Source organism: Poromitra crassiceps, assembly GCF_964638095.1.
Source record: "Poromitra crassiceps genome assembly, chromosome: 12".
In the NCBI taxonomy this organism is placed as follows: Eukaryota; Metazoa; Chordata; class Actinopteri; order Beryciformes; family Melamphaidae; genus Poromitra; species Poromitra crassiceps.
The window spans coordinates 803,986-819,990 of record NC_139632.1 but is presented as its reverse complement, the minus strand read 5'-3'; the positions used below and the strand labels follow the sequence as shown (position 1 = coordinate 819,990).

The window sequence follows — 16,005 nt, the reverse complement described above, 5'->3', positions numbered from 1 at the left end:
ATTAATTGAAATAAAATTGCGATTCATACATACTGCCGATCTCATTTCTAAATGACGTCGATTCTGCAGCACTCAGCTGCAACAAAATAAGCGCTCCTACGTTCTCCTCAAGTTACATCAACAAATAACAACGCAGCGTTGCACCACGTGACGAAGCGAGGACACGGCAGAGAGGAGACCGACCGGCGTGTGAGAAGAAAAAGAGAGAAAATAAACGCAGCAAGAGACAGACAGAGAGGAAAAGTTGTGTAAGTAATAGTAGGCTATGGCAAATAAAAAGGAAAAAATGAATCCAGCAGACCCTGTCCACCGCCCTGTGCTTGTAGTGACAAATGGTTCACATTCCGCTGTGTGGAAGCTTTCTTGTGGTTCAAACAAGATGACGAGTCGTCACATAGGCTACTTTGCAAGCGGTGCAAGATATGACTCCCATCAACACTGCAAAACAAGGGATTTAGGAAAATGATTAACACGCTTGACGAGCGCTGCTCACTGCCGTCTCGCAACTACTTTTCAAACATTGCATTACCTTGTCTATGCAATCAGCAGGGAACAAAAGTCGAGACAGGATTGCGGGAAGTAGATAATTCTGCGACGGCAGATTTATGGTCCAGTCGAACTATGGAACCTATGAGCCTGACGGTACATTTGATTGATGGTGACTTCAGCATGAAAACTCTGTGCCTACAGACTGAGTTTCTCCCTGATGATCACACAGGCAAAGCTTTAGCCCAGGTAGTGGTACTGAAGGAGAGTCTTACCTCCTGGACTTTGGAGGAGGAGCAGGTAGTGGTACTGAAGGAGAGTCTTACCTCCTGGAGTTTGGAGGAGGAGCAGGTAGTGGTACTGAAGGAGAGTCTTACCTCCTGGAGTTTGGAGGAGGAGAAAAAGCTGCCTCCCTCAACAACTGGCCAAGGCTTGTTGTTTGGGTACAGGCTACATCTGGCTATGGTTGAGCTGTGTGTTATCAATCATTCAATTTTATATTTATATCGCACCAAATCATGAGTTATCTCAATTTACAATTTTCATTCTTTTAACTATGCCATTTAGCGAATTAGTATGATAGTCTAAAAAAAACAAAATAACAGCAATAATAATAACAATAACAGCAGTAACAATAATATGAATACAGTCTATCTAGATATTTTATATATAATATATATCAATATTTTTTTTATTATGATGATGACAATATGACAATAATGCCTTTGATTAGTAGCGCCGCCTTGGCCAGAAATGCACTGGCAATGGGAGAATTGTGCACCCATGCCAGGCGCAGGGGCCACGCCCCTTTGCCCACCCCCTTGTTTCACCAATAGGCAAAGTAACCGCCTACTTCCTGCTTCAGCAATGTACCAGAGATGTGCCATTTATTTTCCCAGACACATTTCGTAAAACTAGTTTTACTGGTTCAAACCAAATGGTACAGATATATTTAGAAACAGGAGAGATCGCATAACATTTCACTGGGACCAAAACGTTAAAAAAAATGCGTGTTTAAAGAACATATTTTTTCAATGTTTTTAAGTTTTGGTCAGAGTGAAATGTTGTGAGGTCTCTAGACCATATTTCAAGCAGAAGGCCATTCGTGCATAATCTAATCCGATCACCCCCTGACGTCAGTCAAGTTCTAGTATGACGTGGTCAGTCAAAGTCTTAGTATGACGTCTGTAATGACGTCAGATATGACGTCAGTTGATTCTCATATATATAGCAAGGGTTCTACGTCACCTCTCTCTCTCTGGCCGATCATAGCAGCAGCAGCTTCACGGCAGTCCATCTCCCCTGAAGCCGTCCTCTGAAGCGTTGTTTTGCGGCTGTTTTGCAGCACATCTGCAGACCGAATCAGCACCCCCAAGTCCTCTTTACCCGTGGATAATCCCCGCGGATCTCTCAACGCTCCCCACCCCACTCCTGGCATGTCGGATCCCGAGCCAGAGCAGTCCATGGACAGTGACGACAGCTTAAACAACGATACCCTGTTCCGGATCAGCCACGGAGCGTATTCGCCCTCCGAGACGCCTGACGACACCGGCGAAGCGGCCGTGCCACAGGCCGCCGACGTAGCCACGACGAGAAGGCACGGGGCGCGCCACTGCGACGGGCCGCGCCACAGCTCAGCAGCCGATCCTGTCCCGGGTGTTCAGGCGTCCAGCTGCGTCCGCACCCAGGCTTCTCCAAGCAGGCATCACAGGCCGTTCCATTCCACGTCGCTTGTGGTCAGTTGCACGGCAGGCGCGGATCCCTCTGCTATCACCGGGCAGTTAAGTCTTTACTTTAACCGTAAATAAACGGGAGGTTGCGTGAGTAAAATATGTCACGTCGCTGCCTGATGACGGTGACGTTATCACCGCACATTGTATATTTCATCCATAATTCTGTCAGCATGTTGTTGAGCTCATCAAAAAAAAAAAAAAAAAAACTTGGCTCATGGAGCACGTCTGGGCATCAGTTTGAGTGTCATAACCTTAAGACCGAAGTCAGACGGCCCAGGGGATGTTGACAGATCATCATCATTTTTCTTAACAGCAAAGCTTGAAACGTTTGCATTGAGGCCATGTTGTTTATCACCACTCTGACAGTAACAGCGTCTTCGTTTACATTCACGCTGGCTGTCTTATTTCACGTTTTTTCGCGTCAAGCTACCCAGTCCTAACTCACCACTTCCTGTTAACGAATTTCAAGGTAAAACGCCTTTGGCGTTCCTGTTGACCATAAATAATACCAAAGCTAAAACAGTTAATACAGTGACATGCTAGTCATGTAACAAGAGGCTGCGAAACCCACCGTTATATAACCATATAACCAACCATAACATATCACTGCGAGTTGCAACTAGCAGTATATGGTGCATTTGCAAGGGCGTGAAACTATTTTATTCGTTTGTTAACCAGTTTCTTTATATCTCATGCATTAAGCATTTCATTTCAGCTCTAGGGTTGCGCCAGAATGAACAGTTTGCCCCATGGATCTCTTGGTCTGCCCAGAGCGTCCGAGATGATATGGCACTCCCGCATCAGTGCTGCAGGCCGGGTCCCGTCAATCACCGTGAATCTGCCCAGACTTCCCCATGGTCTGGCCTCAGCTGCGCCAGCAAGGCTATGAGCAGTCCGTAGCAAACAGGTGTTTGTTGGGGGAAAAGATGCTCACTATCTGATAGGGGTGTCACAATATATCGTCCCACGAAATTTCGCGATAGTAAAACGTCACGATATGTATCGTTGAGATGAAATCTCATATCGTGAAAAAAAAAAAATTTTTTTTTTTTTTTTTTTTTTTTCCTCAAAAATAGACAAAGAAACGTCTTTGTTTGTTGAAGTTCAATGTGTGGAAAGTAGTTCAGTTGAACAAGTCTCTGAAGAGACACGAGAAGTTATACAGGAGAGAAACCATTCAATTGAGTTTCTGGCAAAACTGTTTACTTGACAGGAAAAACTGAAGATGCATAAAAAATAGACTAAGAAAAGTCTTGTTGTTTGAGTTTGAAGAAAAACTGAAGATGCATAATGAGAATTTATACTGCTGAGAAACCTTTCATTCTATTTCAAGATAAGCCTTATCTCCAATCTCATGTTTTTTCTAGTTGTTATTGTAATAACAATTTCCCACAACAGCATGTTTTGTATTTGTGCATTTCAAATAAAATACTACTTTTCCAGTCATATATTGTCATTATTCAATTTAAAAAAAATATTGTTAAAATCGTATCGTATCGTATCGTTATCGTGAACCCAGTATCGTGATACGTATCGTATCGTGAACTGAGTGTATCGTGACACCCCTACTATCTGATGACATCATCACCGGCCGTCACCGTATCATTTTCATGCAAATAGCTACAGTACTAATAATGCTTGCATTCCCATGAATTATTGGCATGTAATCTTGAAATAATTTGTCCTTGAAAGGGCTAAAAAGTGTTGAAGCTATTATTATAAGAATTTCGCATCAGGTGAATCATGTCTGCCTCTCCACCTAGCGATCCTGTCCATGTGTCATATTTATTTTCAGCTCATCAATCTCATCATGTGATGACTGCTCCGGATTCGGATTCTGGACTCCTCATCGCACAATTCGGTTCACCAGACAAACCACTAAGTAATCCAAGTCCAGCACCAAGTCAAGTCATTAAGTCACCCAGGCCAAGTCGGGGACCCCTAAGTCACTAAGTCACCAACCCCTAAGTCATCCAAGTCCAGCGCCAAGTCGGGAAGTCACTAAGTCACCGAGGCCAAGCTGGGAACCCCTAAGCCACTACGTCACCAACCCCTAAGTCATCCCCTAAGCCACCAAGTCACCAACCCCTAAGTCATCCCCTAAGCCACTAAGTCACCAACCCCTAAGTCATCCCCTAAGCCACTAAGTCACCAACCCTAAGTCATCCAAGTCCAGCGCCAAGTCGGGAAGTCACTAAGTCACCGAGGCCAAGTTGGGAACCCCTAAGCCACTAAGTCACCAACCCAGATCCGGATTCGGATTCTGGACCCCTCATCGTACAATTCGGTTCACCATACAAACCCCGAAGTCACCCAAGTCCAACGCCAAGTCAAGTCACCCAGGCCAAGCCGGGAACCCCTAAGTCACTAAGTCACCAACCCCTAAGTCAGGGGGAAGATCCGGATCCGGACTCGGATTCCGGACTCCTCGTTGTACATTTGGTTCGCCATACAAACCCCTAAGTCATCCAAGTCCAGCGCCAAGTCAAGTCACTAAGTCACCCAAGCCAAGTCGGGAACCCCTAAGTCACTAAGTCACCAACCCCTAAGGCATCCAAGTCCAGCGCCAAGTTGGGAAGCGCCAGCCGTAAGTCACTAGGTCACCTACCCCCAAGTCACTAAGTCACCAACCCCTAAGTCATCCTAACTTCTGGAAACAATCTACTCCCCATGGCTCGCGACATCAGGCTCAGGCCTCAGACTGGCCCCCGGCTCCCCTGTTCCTCATCGCACCTCGTCACCACATGACAAGATCCTGGTTCATCCGGCACCTCAAGCGGACGCTCCCGCTGGTCTTCATCAGCTCTCCAGCTACACCCGCCCGGAGCAGGCAGCCATACCGTGGCCCAAAGAACCCTCCTCCCTTAATCGGCGAGCATGGCAACGAACAGTGTCCCGGGCTTCCGTGCCAAAATGTCTCGTTGGTGGTGGCTCCCCGAAAAGCACAGCGCCCAGTAAGGCGCAGTAAATCTCCCGGATCATTTTTGGGGGAAGAGAGAGAGAGAGAGTCAGGGTCAGTCAGAAGGCCAAGTCGTGCGGCGCGCAAGGCCCGACCGAGTTGGGAAGCGCCAGCCGCAAGTAGCTGTAAGTCGTTAAAAAGGTCGAAGGCCACAAAAGTACAATCAACTACTAATGTACCGAGATCGAAGGCCCGACCGAGTTGGGAGCGCCAGCCGCAAATAGCTGTAAGTCGCTAAAAGGTCGAAGGCCAGAAAAGTACAATCAACTACCGGTGCCCGCAGATCTCAATTAACCTCCGGTAATCAGATCTTCCTTTTGGGGGATCTCCTAGCCTATGCAGATGCCCTCCTCTTGCCTCAAGAGCGGCGCCACTGGCTAATGGAGTCATGCGCCAAAGTATTTGCCATGCATGCCGATTGCTAAATAAAGTTTGTTAAATCCTACCAACTGTCCTCTCATGATTGAAGTGAGGTCTCTAGACCATATTTCAAGCAGAAGGCCATTCGTGCATAATCTAATCCGATCACCCCCTGACGTCAGTCAAGTTCTAGTATGACGTGGTCAGTCAAAGTCTTAGTATGACGTCTGTAATGGGTCAGATATGACGTCAGTTGATTCTCATATATATAGCAAGGGTTCTACGTCACCTCTCTCTCTGGCCGATCATAGCAGCAGCTAGCTTCACGGCAGTCCATCTCCCCTGAAGCCGCCCTCCGAAGCGTTGTTTTGCCCCACCCACCTCCCCAGTCCGCCACCAACCAGTCGTGACTCCTGATCCCCCACTGGGGGGGGATCTCCTAGCCTATGCAGATGCCCTCCTCTTGCCTTAAGAGCAGCGCCACTGGCTAATGGAGTCATGCGCCGGGGGATCTCCTAGCCTATGCAGATGCCCTCCTCTTGCCTCAAGAGCAGCGCCACTGGCTAATGGAGTCATGCGCCAAAGTATTTGCCATGCATGCCAATTGCTAAATAAAGTTTGTTAAATCCTACCAACTGGCCTCTCATGATTGAACTATGGTCTCTCCCGATTATAGCGTTAGCTGAACCGTTTGGTTCGACGAAGTACAACTATTTTATAAGCATTTTCCGAAATGTTTATGGGAAAATAAATGGCGGATGAAAATCTCTGGTACAGTGCTGAAGCAGGAAGTGACGTTCCACTTTGCCTCTCTTATGGTGTAGAGATAATAGTTTTCTAGAACCTTAGAAACCTTTTTGGATACAACCATATTTATTGTATAGTGTAAATAGTTACATAGTTCAACACTAAATCGACAACAACAATCGTTCTGTCTGTGCAGATCCTGGAGGAAGCCACTGAGGAAGAGACGTCTCTCCACAACCGCATCATGCCCACCGTGGTCCGCCCCCCCAAGCAGCTGTTGCCCCCAGAGCCCCTCGTATCACCAGATCAGGACATGGTATGTACAGCGCACTAGCCCACTTATGTCCACAGCTCATAAGTGTATAAGTATCGAAACGTAAGGCCTTAAAAATAGGAAAATGTCTTAAATGCAATTTTCTTCACCAAGCAATGGCATGTTTCTTTTTGTCCTGCATGTTCATTCTTGGATTGATACAGAACCGGGTTAAATCAATATGCAAGAAGACTGTTAATTTTCCTTCTGCCCTATTTTATGCTCTCATAACTTTCATTAGTTTCATATTATGTTTAATAGGGGTAACTATATTCAGCTCGTTCAGTGCTTTGCTACAGTGTAAACCTGCATACTCGTTTAGTGCTTTGCTACAGTGTAAACCTGCATACTCGTTCAGTGCTTTGCTACAGTGTAAACCTGCATACTCGTTCAGTGCTTTGCTACAGTGTAAACCTGCATACTCCTTCAGTGCTTTGCTACAGTGTAAACCTGCATACTCCTTCAGTGCTTTGCTACAGTGTAAACCTGCATACTCCTTCAGTGCTTTGCTACAGTGTAAACCTGCATACTCCTTCAGTGCTTTGCTACAGTGTAAACCTGCATACTCCTTCAGTGCTTTGCTACAGTGTAAACCTGCATACTCGTTCAGTGCTTTGCTACAGTGTAAACCTGCATACTCGTTCAGTGCTTTGCTACAGTGTAAACCTGCATACTCGTTTAGTGCTTTGCTACAGTGTAAACCTGCATACTCGTTTAGTGCTTTGCTACAGTGTAAACCTGCATACTCCTTCAGTGCTTTGCTACAGTGTAAACCTGCATACTCGTTCAGTGCTTTGCTACAGTGTAAACCTGCATACTCCTTCAGTGCTTTGCTACAGTGTAAACCTGCATACTCGTTCAGTGCTTTGCTACAGTGTAAACCTGCATACTCCTTCAGTGCTTTGCTACAGTGTAAACCTGCATACTCGTTCTGTGCTTTGCTACAGTGTAAACCTGCATACTCCTTCAGTGCTTTGCTACAGTGTAAACCTGCATACTCCTTCAGTGCTTTGCTACAGTGTAAACCTGCATACTCCTTCAGTGCTTTGCTACAGTGTAAACCTGCATACTCGTTCAGTGCTTTGCTACAGTGTAAACCTGCATACTCGTGGGCTTTCATCGCACATAAAGGGAAAACCTCATTGTGGCAGAACAACAGCAACATAATTAGCAACATAATTAATCTGTAAAGAAATGGCTTATTTGTTTTGACATTGTGTTTTCTCATTGACTCATCTCACTCTCTCTCCTTTTGCCATTGTAGGAACTGTATGAGCTGTCGGTAAGTGGCCCGCCTCCTCTGTCACTGTCCTCACATTGTCTCTCCTTTCTGTCGAGGTGAACTATTCAACTAGCATTTACCATAAACCAGCATCCTTTTCAATTCATGTTGGTCCGTAGATGGAGATTTCACTTAAAGGAGAATTTTCTTTTTTTCTTTTACAACCTGTACCTTATTTTCATCTTGGTTTATGTTAAACAACAAGTCATCCAGAATAGAAGTTTCTCAGATTGATGCAGTAATGAGCTAGAAGGCACCGCGCCATGGCCTGGAACAGAGGCCGATAGGGCATGTGTCAACCAACCATGCATGTATGTCCTGCAAAAAGCTTATTTTGTGCCACGCGCACCGGGCTCATATCATTATTATATCATAGAGACAGAACTGGAAGTGCCTCCATCTGCTTGATGATCCCAGATCAGGACTCTGTGTGGGACCTGAATTCTTGCGAGTGTCCATGTTTCGCTTGGAGTACAGTAACGTAAGCGTAGGATGGCTGGATATTTACCTGATTTAGAGGACGATGCATTTGAATTCGATGGCCGCCCGTATTTATTTGAGTCGGACTAACGTTATATGGATTACAAACTGAGTGATCAGCTAGGCCACACAGGCAGCGTGAGCCTGCCTGGCTGTGAGCCCCAGAGGGGCTTCTCTGAAAGAAGAACCTCTCCCACCTCACCAACCTCAGCTTCATTGATCCATCTTCTGAAGCGGTCGTCCTGCAGGCAGCAGGCTCATAAAACATTTGAAACAGGTATTGACTGGAGGGGCTTTAAAGTGCTAAAGGATCCAGTCTGTCAAACCATCATCACTTTGCCAACTAGACACTTACAGTTTGTCCACCTAATATCAACCAGAAAGTACTGTCGTTTGTTTGAATTTTATGCTATCAATAATGATTGTCAGTGTCTCTTCATTTTGGGATGAAACAACCCAATGTGAATCTTCTCCATGAGATAAATGATAAATGTGTGTGTGTGTGTGTGTGTGTGTGTGTGTGTGTGTGTGTGTGTGTGTGTGTGTGTGTGTGTGTGTGTGTGTGTGTGCGCGCGCTGCCCCCCCCCCCCCCCCCTTCCCAGTCGGCCTATGAGATTGGTATTGTGCGGCAGTTCCCCTTCTCCTCAGCACTCCAGAGGATGTGTGTGGTGGCTCGTCTGCTGGGGGAGAAACGTATGGACGCCTACCTGAAGGGGGCACCAGAGGTGGTGGCCAGCCTCTGCAAGAAGGACACAGGTGAGGTGTCCAAACAACTACTACTGTGCTGAACAGTATTGTGGTATAGTGCTTTTGATGGCTTGGTTTAGCACACTGACCTGTCAGATCTGTGGGCTTTACCATATTAAAGGAACACAGCCAGCCGATATTTTGGGAGATTCGCCTATTTGCCATATTTCCGATAGTAAGACGAGAAGATAGGATGTCCTTCTCTTCCCTGTGCCTGGCTGCAGTAGAAAGTAGTAACCTGCCGCTCCTGCTAGTTAGCTTAGCACAATGACTGGTAGTCAGCGCAACGGGCTACCCTACCCCGTTAAGTCACCAAATAGTAACTGTATTGCTAGGTCTGCATATTTGCTGTTTATTGTTTATTGTTTATTAAAAGGATCCCCATTAGCTGGACGCCTTGGCGTCGAGCTAGTCTTCCTGGGGTCCATGACAGACAAACATAGAACATTAAAACATTCAAATCATTAGTAAAATCATATCAATACATTAGAAACATTAGAAACATACATTAGAAACATAGCCTACATTAGAAACATCAATACTTTCATAACATTAAAATTACATTAAAATATAGCAGTCCTACGGTCATGTCAAAACATTCATAATCAAAACACTGGTAATCAAAACACTGGAAACAATTGCTACCACATATTTGGTTGGTCCTGCAGGTGTGATCGTAGGCTTCTCTTAAAGCAAGCCAGTCCACTGATTAAAGAAATGTTTCCTGGAAGATTATTCCACATCTTCACAGCTCTATAATTTAAAGCTCTTTTTAAGCTGTTTGACCTTGGAAGGGGAAGGGTCATCTGCCCCCTGCTGGCCGCTCTAGTAGCGTGCAGGTGAGTCTCAGCACTGTAGACAATTGTTCTAGAAATAAATCCAGGTTGACTGTCTCAGCCAACATTTTGGTTTTGTTTTCCTGCTTTTTCCTGCATGTTGCTGATCACCTCCATCGCGTCTCTCTCCAGTGCCAGAGGACTTTGGGGAGGTGCTGGAGGATTACACCAAGCAGGGTTTCCGGGTCATCGCTCTGGCCCACCGCCGCCTCGAATCCAAACTCAGCTGGCACAAAGTCCAGAACATCAGCAGGTACCGTGCACATACACCTGCATGCTGCATCAGAACCTCAGCAGGTACCGTGCACATACACCTGCATGCTGCATCACATCCCCTGCTGTTGCTCTCATTTCAAACTGATCCAGGGACGTGTTTCAGCAGCGCCGTGCTTCAGTGATGCTTCACTTTTTCTGACCCACCCCCGGCAGACCGGGGGGGGGGGGGGGGGGGGGGGGCTTATTGGCTTCGCCTGCGACGAGTCTCCCGTTCACTAACACTTTGGCAGTGGGCTCGATTAAAATAAATTATGTACTATTCATGAAATTGAACCAACATTTACGTGACAATACTGTAAGACTAGTGAAGCCTTTGACCGGGCAATAAGAACGTTAGGTGCGTCTGCAAGGGCTAGTGAGGTCTGATAAGGGAAAAGTTCCTTTAGACAACAAGAACAAGAGTTATGCAGATGAATGCACACAAAGTAAAAAGAAATGTGATTAAGAACTTGGTTTACAAAGGCAGTTTTCAACTGTCTGCAATACTAAAAATATTAGAACTTAAAGCTAGCACCAGCAGCTACTGTATGTTAAAAAGTTCAGAGGGGCAGGGACCTCACACAGGTTCCAACCCAACGGAGCTACAGCGCAGAATCCAGTTCACTAAATCTGGGGTATTTTGGCCTCACAAGAGCGTTTAATAAAGCTTTGTAATAATAAAGTAATAAGTGTGTGGGCTAAATGGCTACAGTGTCAGAGTGAATGTCTGTGTTGTGTGTTGCTGTCAGGGATCACATCGAGACCAACATGGAGTTCCTGGGTCTGATCATCATGCAGAACAAGCTTAAGGCAGAAACCCCCGCTGTGCTCCACGACCTGCGCCAAGCCAACATTCGCACCGTCATGGTTACTGGTGAGACCACACACACACACACACCCACACCTCCACTCAGCCAAAATCTGCACCGTCATCGTTACTGGTGAGACCACACACACTCACCTCCACTCAGCCAAAATCTGCACCGTCATGGTTACTGGTGAGACCACACACACAACTCCACTGAGCCAAAATCTGCACCGTCATGGTTACTGGTGAGACCACACACACACACACACTCACCTCCACTCAGGCAAAATCTGCAACGTGTTGGCAATCAGAGTGTTTTGCGGAGAAAGAAGTGATGCAGTAAATTGCGATGTTCAAAGCCGTTCAAAAGATATCTGTCCACCACAACCTGGCAGAATGTCATACCTGATTTCTCTGTATATACTGTACACATGTGAAGAAGTCTCCAGTGAGGTTATGTGCTCATTCGTCGATGGATTTACTGTAGTGCCAAGTGTATTTGTTGTCAAATGAAACAATTAAATATGGCTAACCCAGCTGATAATGACAATTTGCCCAAGACCTCAGGAAACCTATTCATTCACTTCAACCCACCTGATGGAAATGCACTATATTATCATTGCAGTAGCGGCTGGTGCATTTTTGTCCAGGGAGGGCTATACCAAATATAGGCCTGGACAATGGGGTTGAAATCAATATGATAATCATAAGGATTATTCTCAATATCAATATCGTATGTTTCACGTATGCAAAATCAGTGTTCATCTCATTGAACTGAATGGTGATGTCAAACAAACCTTACATTTTCAAATAATATTCCTGCCATACCTCATTTGATCAGTTTTTAAGTAACATTTGCTTGTCATCATCAATTTAGACAGCAGAAATGTCACTATTAAAATAACTTCATATCATCATGATGATTCTACTGAAAGACAACAAACAATAATAGGCTATTGAATTATCATCCACTCCAGCCCTAAATTAAGCAAGTAGTAACGGACGTTAGCCTACTAGTAGCCTACCTTCTGAATCATATGGGCAACAGATTAGTAGGCATATCAATCACGGAGCAGATTACATACACAGTAACCTGGTCAGCAGCCCTCTGATCTCTACATCAAACTTCCCTTTAGCATCCATATTTACTTGAAAAGCACATGGCATAAACACTTTGGAAGAAGGACTTCCCACAGCATGTGAATAAGTTACATTACATTACCTATGAGGAAAGCACGTTCGTGCATGCAAATAGAGAGTCCGTCAAGAATGCATTGCCGGCGCTCTACCTGGCCCCACCTCCACCTGGTCGCTAGATACCAGCGCTCCGAATCCCTTTGTTTTGAGAGTGAACAGTGCATGTGCAATTTATACAGATCCAGGCTTAGCATTGGTGGAAGCCGGAAGTCCCCGGACGGCGTCCGTGGCAGAAAGTAGTTGACCCAAAACAGTACACATGTAGATCATTATGAATCTACATATTTATTGCAGATTATATAGGCTACTCACTATCTAATATTCACCTCGCTCATAAAAAAAAAAAATATATATATATATATATGTTTTATTTTCCCCTCCTGTAGGTGGGGCGGCGCCCTGGCGCCCTCTAGTGGCCGGCCGCCACTGTATCATTGTATTTTTTGCAGCATTTCAAACGTTTGCCTGAAATTCACTTGACAGTTGGATGGGAACGTCTTTTGCTGTCTCTTCCTGAACGTAATCAACACAATTAGACGTGGTCTCAGAGCCAGGCCTTCTCTCTCTCTCTCTCTTCCTCTCTCTCTCTCTTCCTCTCTCTCTCTCTCTCTCTCTCTCTCTCTCGTTAATGTCCACCAGACGCGATACAGGGCGATGATCTTTGCCTTCGCCCTGTCAGCCCTGCCTCGCTGCTGCAGCTTGGTTGGCTGCCTTGCTGTATTTCCATCTTCAATTGGTCTATTTTGATTTTGGCCCCTCCTCTTGTCTTGTCCGCGATGTCCTGACGGCAGGTATCCCAGCATGCTTTGCAAGGTGATGAGCGGCGAGAGGAGGGGCCATTTTTTTTATTTTAAAATCGACCAATTGAAGACGGAAATACAGCAAGGCAGCCAACCACGCTGCAGCAGCGGGGCAGGGCTGACAGGGCGAAGGCGAGTACATCGCCCTTATCGCTTGGCGGTGGACATGTACTGTCTCTCTCTCTCTCTCTCTCTCTGGGGGGCCATCATGCAGAGCCTTGGTCTGTAGCCAGGCTGCTCGCCTCCTGTGGTTTAGAGTGTCACTCTGGGGCGATGGAGGGCTCCAGGACAATAGGCTCTCGTGTCTCATCCCAGCCTGGCAATCGACTTACCCACAACCACAGGCAGCCCAGCTCTCTGCTGATATGGCTTGGCAGGGGATGGACTGGAGAGATTGTCAAGGTCGTAATGCTGGAGTGTGTCTGTCTGTCTGGAGTGTGTCTGTCTGTCTGGAGTGTGTCTGTCGGTCTGGAGTGTTTGTGTCTGTCTGTCTGTCTGTCTGTCTGGAGTGTGTCTGTCTGTCTGTTGGTCTGGAGTGTGTCTGTCTGTCTGTTGGTCTGGAGTGTGTCTGTCTGTCTGGAGTGTGTCTGTCTGTCTGTCTGTCTGGAGTGTGTCTGTCTGTCTGGAGTGTGTCTGTCTGTCTGGAGTGTGTCTGTCTGTCTGTCTGTCTGTCTGTCTGGAGTGCGTCTGTCTGTCTGTCTGTCTGTCTGTCTGGAGTGTGTCTGTCTGTCTGTCTGTCTGGAGTGCGTCTGTCTGTCTGTTGGTCTGGAGTGTGTCTGTCTGTCTGGAGTGTGTCTTTCTCTCTGTCTGTCTGTCTGGAGTGTGTCTGTCTGTCTGTCTGTCTGTCTGTCTGTCTGGAGTGTGTCTGTCTGTCTGTCTGTAGTGTGTCTGTCTGGAGTGTGTCTGTCTGTCTGTCTGTAGTGTGTCTGTCTGGAGTGTGTCTGTGTCTGTCTGTCTGTCTGTCTGTGTGAGAGAGAGAGCGACAGCAAGAGAAGACACATTTACATGTAGAATGTTTGAGACAAAGAATAAATCTGTGAAGAGGATGCCACATCAGTATCTCCTAACCTTAATTCAGCTTTTCCCTCTGTGGCTCTAGAATGAATTTTAACATTCCACTGAATTTAATTAGCTGATGTTCTCTATCAGCCCCTCTTATATACTAACAAGTTACATTGAAGAAGACTGTTGGTTCCACACACAACATCTGTGTGATGAAAATGACACTCTCCCCTCCATCAACAACTAGCATTGAGCTGCTGTTGAGCAAGGTGCTTCACCCCTGAATGGACCCCGTCATGGTGGACAGTAGAAGACTGTGGTTGTACTGGGCAGATCCCAGGTGTGAATTAGTGTTACTTTATGAAGATGAAGCAGGTGGTTGCTGGGAAAGAGCCTGGTGCTCAGCCTGGTGCTTTTCCTGGATAAATCATTTTGACATGATGGGGCATCCGGGTAGTGCAGCGATAGATCCCCTGCCTACCAACACGAGGGTCGCAGGTTCGAGCCTCCGTGTTAGCGCCAGCTTTGTCTGGCGTCCATACAGGCACAATTGGCTGTGTCTGCGGGTGGGAAGCCAGATTAAGTGTTTGTGTCCTGGTCGCTGCACTAGTGCCTCCTCTGGTGGGCTGATGTACTTTACTCTGTGTCTCCGTCCAGGCGACAACATGCTGATGTACTTTACTCTGTGTCTCCGTCCAGGCGACAACATGCTGACAGCCATCTCAGTGGCCAGGGACTGTGGCATGATCCCTCCTCAGGACACCGTGATTATCGCCGACGCCCTGCCTCCCCGTGACGGACAGTCTGCCAAGATCACCTGGAGATATGCAGACACGCCCAGCAAGAAGCCTCGCCTGGAGGTGAGAGGGGGGTGGTGCACGGTATATAATTTCAACATTGTCATCGTGATGTGCCATTAAATTGGCTCAACCATTGAGCCAATTTATTGCATCAGATTCTGGTTCTGATTAATATGCTGTAGTTTTCTATTGCAGTTTTCTAAGCAAAATGTACTAGTCGGGTAAAAGGGGGTACTTGGATTCAGAAATCGGGGAAAGGAGGTACTGAAGCCAAACAAGTTTGAGAAGCACTGCTCTAAATGGCACATGTCAATACAGTCACTATACACTAGGGGTGTCACGGTACATGTATTCGTCCCGTGAATTTACGGTACGACCCTCACGGTACCTCGTTTCACGATACGACGAATACGTCAAATCCAGAAGCACCTAAACGCTGTTTGAACGGCATTGAATTGAATTGAATTAAACGCCACAGAAGAAGACACACCAAAACAACACAAGGGCCATAGAAATCCGCGTTCACAGAATGGGACGTTTTGTGGCGATAAGCTGTTTTGCAAATTCTGTCAACATCAAGCCAACGAGGTAAGCTTGCCAATGTAACGCTACGTAGCCGCGACAAAGTCCTTTATAGTTGCGCGTTGCGGCTAAACGTTACATAACACTGACAAAGCTGTTAACTTGTAAACAAGCAACTTACATCGCGTGGTATGAGTGATGCGGTCAAGCAGACTCAACCAGACATCTGCGGATGCAGACAAGCAAGGAAGAGGGGATGACTCCTTGTCATGTTCCAATAATCCATTAGATGACCGAACGTAATCATATTATGCTAAACAAAACTCACATCCAATAACGTTAAGGCGCTGACAGGGTTCTTTCCCGTACTTACTGGGAAAGTGAAACCCACCCCGTTGTCTGTCAGACAGTGGGGGTATCTTTCAACAGGGTTTAGAAGTTTTTCTTCTTCTGCCGTTTTATTCTTCTTCTACTTAACATGTAGGTATTTTGACGTTGACTAAAGAAATACTGCCGCCTAGTGGCCGCTTTTAGATAGGATTCCAAATTAGTGCTTACATCAAACGCAAATGCTACATAAAACAAATACAACAGGGGGAGGGGTTGGTGGGAGTATTAGGCTACTCCACACATGCGCTCTGTTTACAAACTTGTGTACAATAAAGATTTAAAGTGGGG

General features: G+C 46.2%; 1 protein-coding gene across 1 annotated transcript in view; it reads left to right on the top strand.

Moving 5' to 3' along the window:
• atp13a3 (ATPase 13A3) overlaps window positions 1–16,005 on the top strand; it is a 62,871-nt gene that overhangs the window by 31,176 nt on the left and 15,690 nt on the right. The window contains exons 16-21 of the mRNA XM_083647796.1: window positions 6,482–6,601; window positions 7,863–7,880; window positions 8,963–9,116; window positions 10,076–10,196; window positions 10,948–11,072; window positions 14,705–14,865. Coding sequence (XP_083503922.1) covers window positions 6,482–6,601; window positions 7,863–7,880; window positions 8,963–9,116; window positions 10,076–10,196; window positions 10,948–11,072; window positions 14,705–14,865 — 699 coding nt within the window. The remainder of the gene's footprint in view (window positions 1–6,481; window positions 6,602–7,862; window positions 7,881–8,962; window positions 9,117–10,075; window positions 10,197–10,947; window positions 11,073–14,704; window positions 14,866–16,005) is intronic.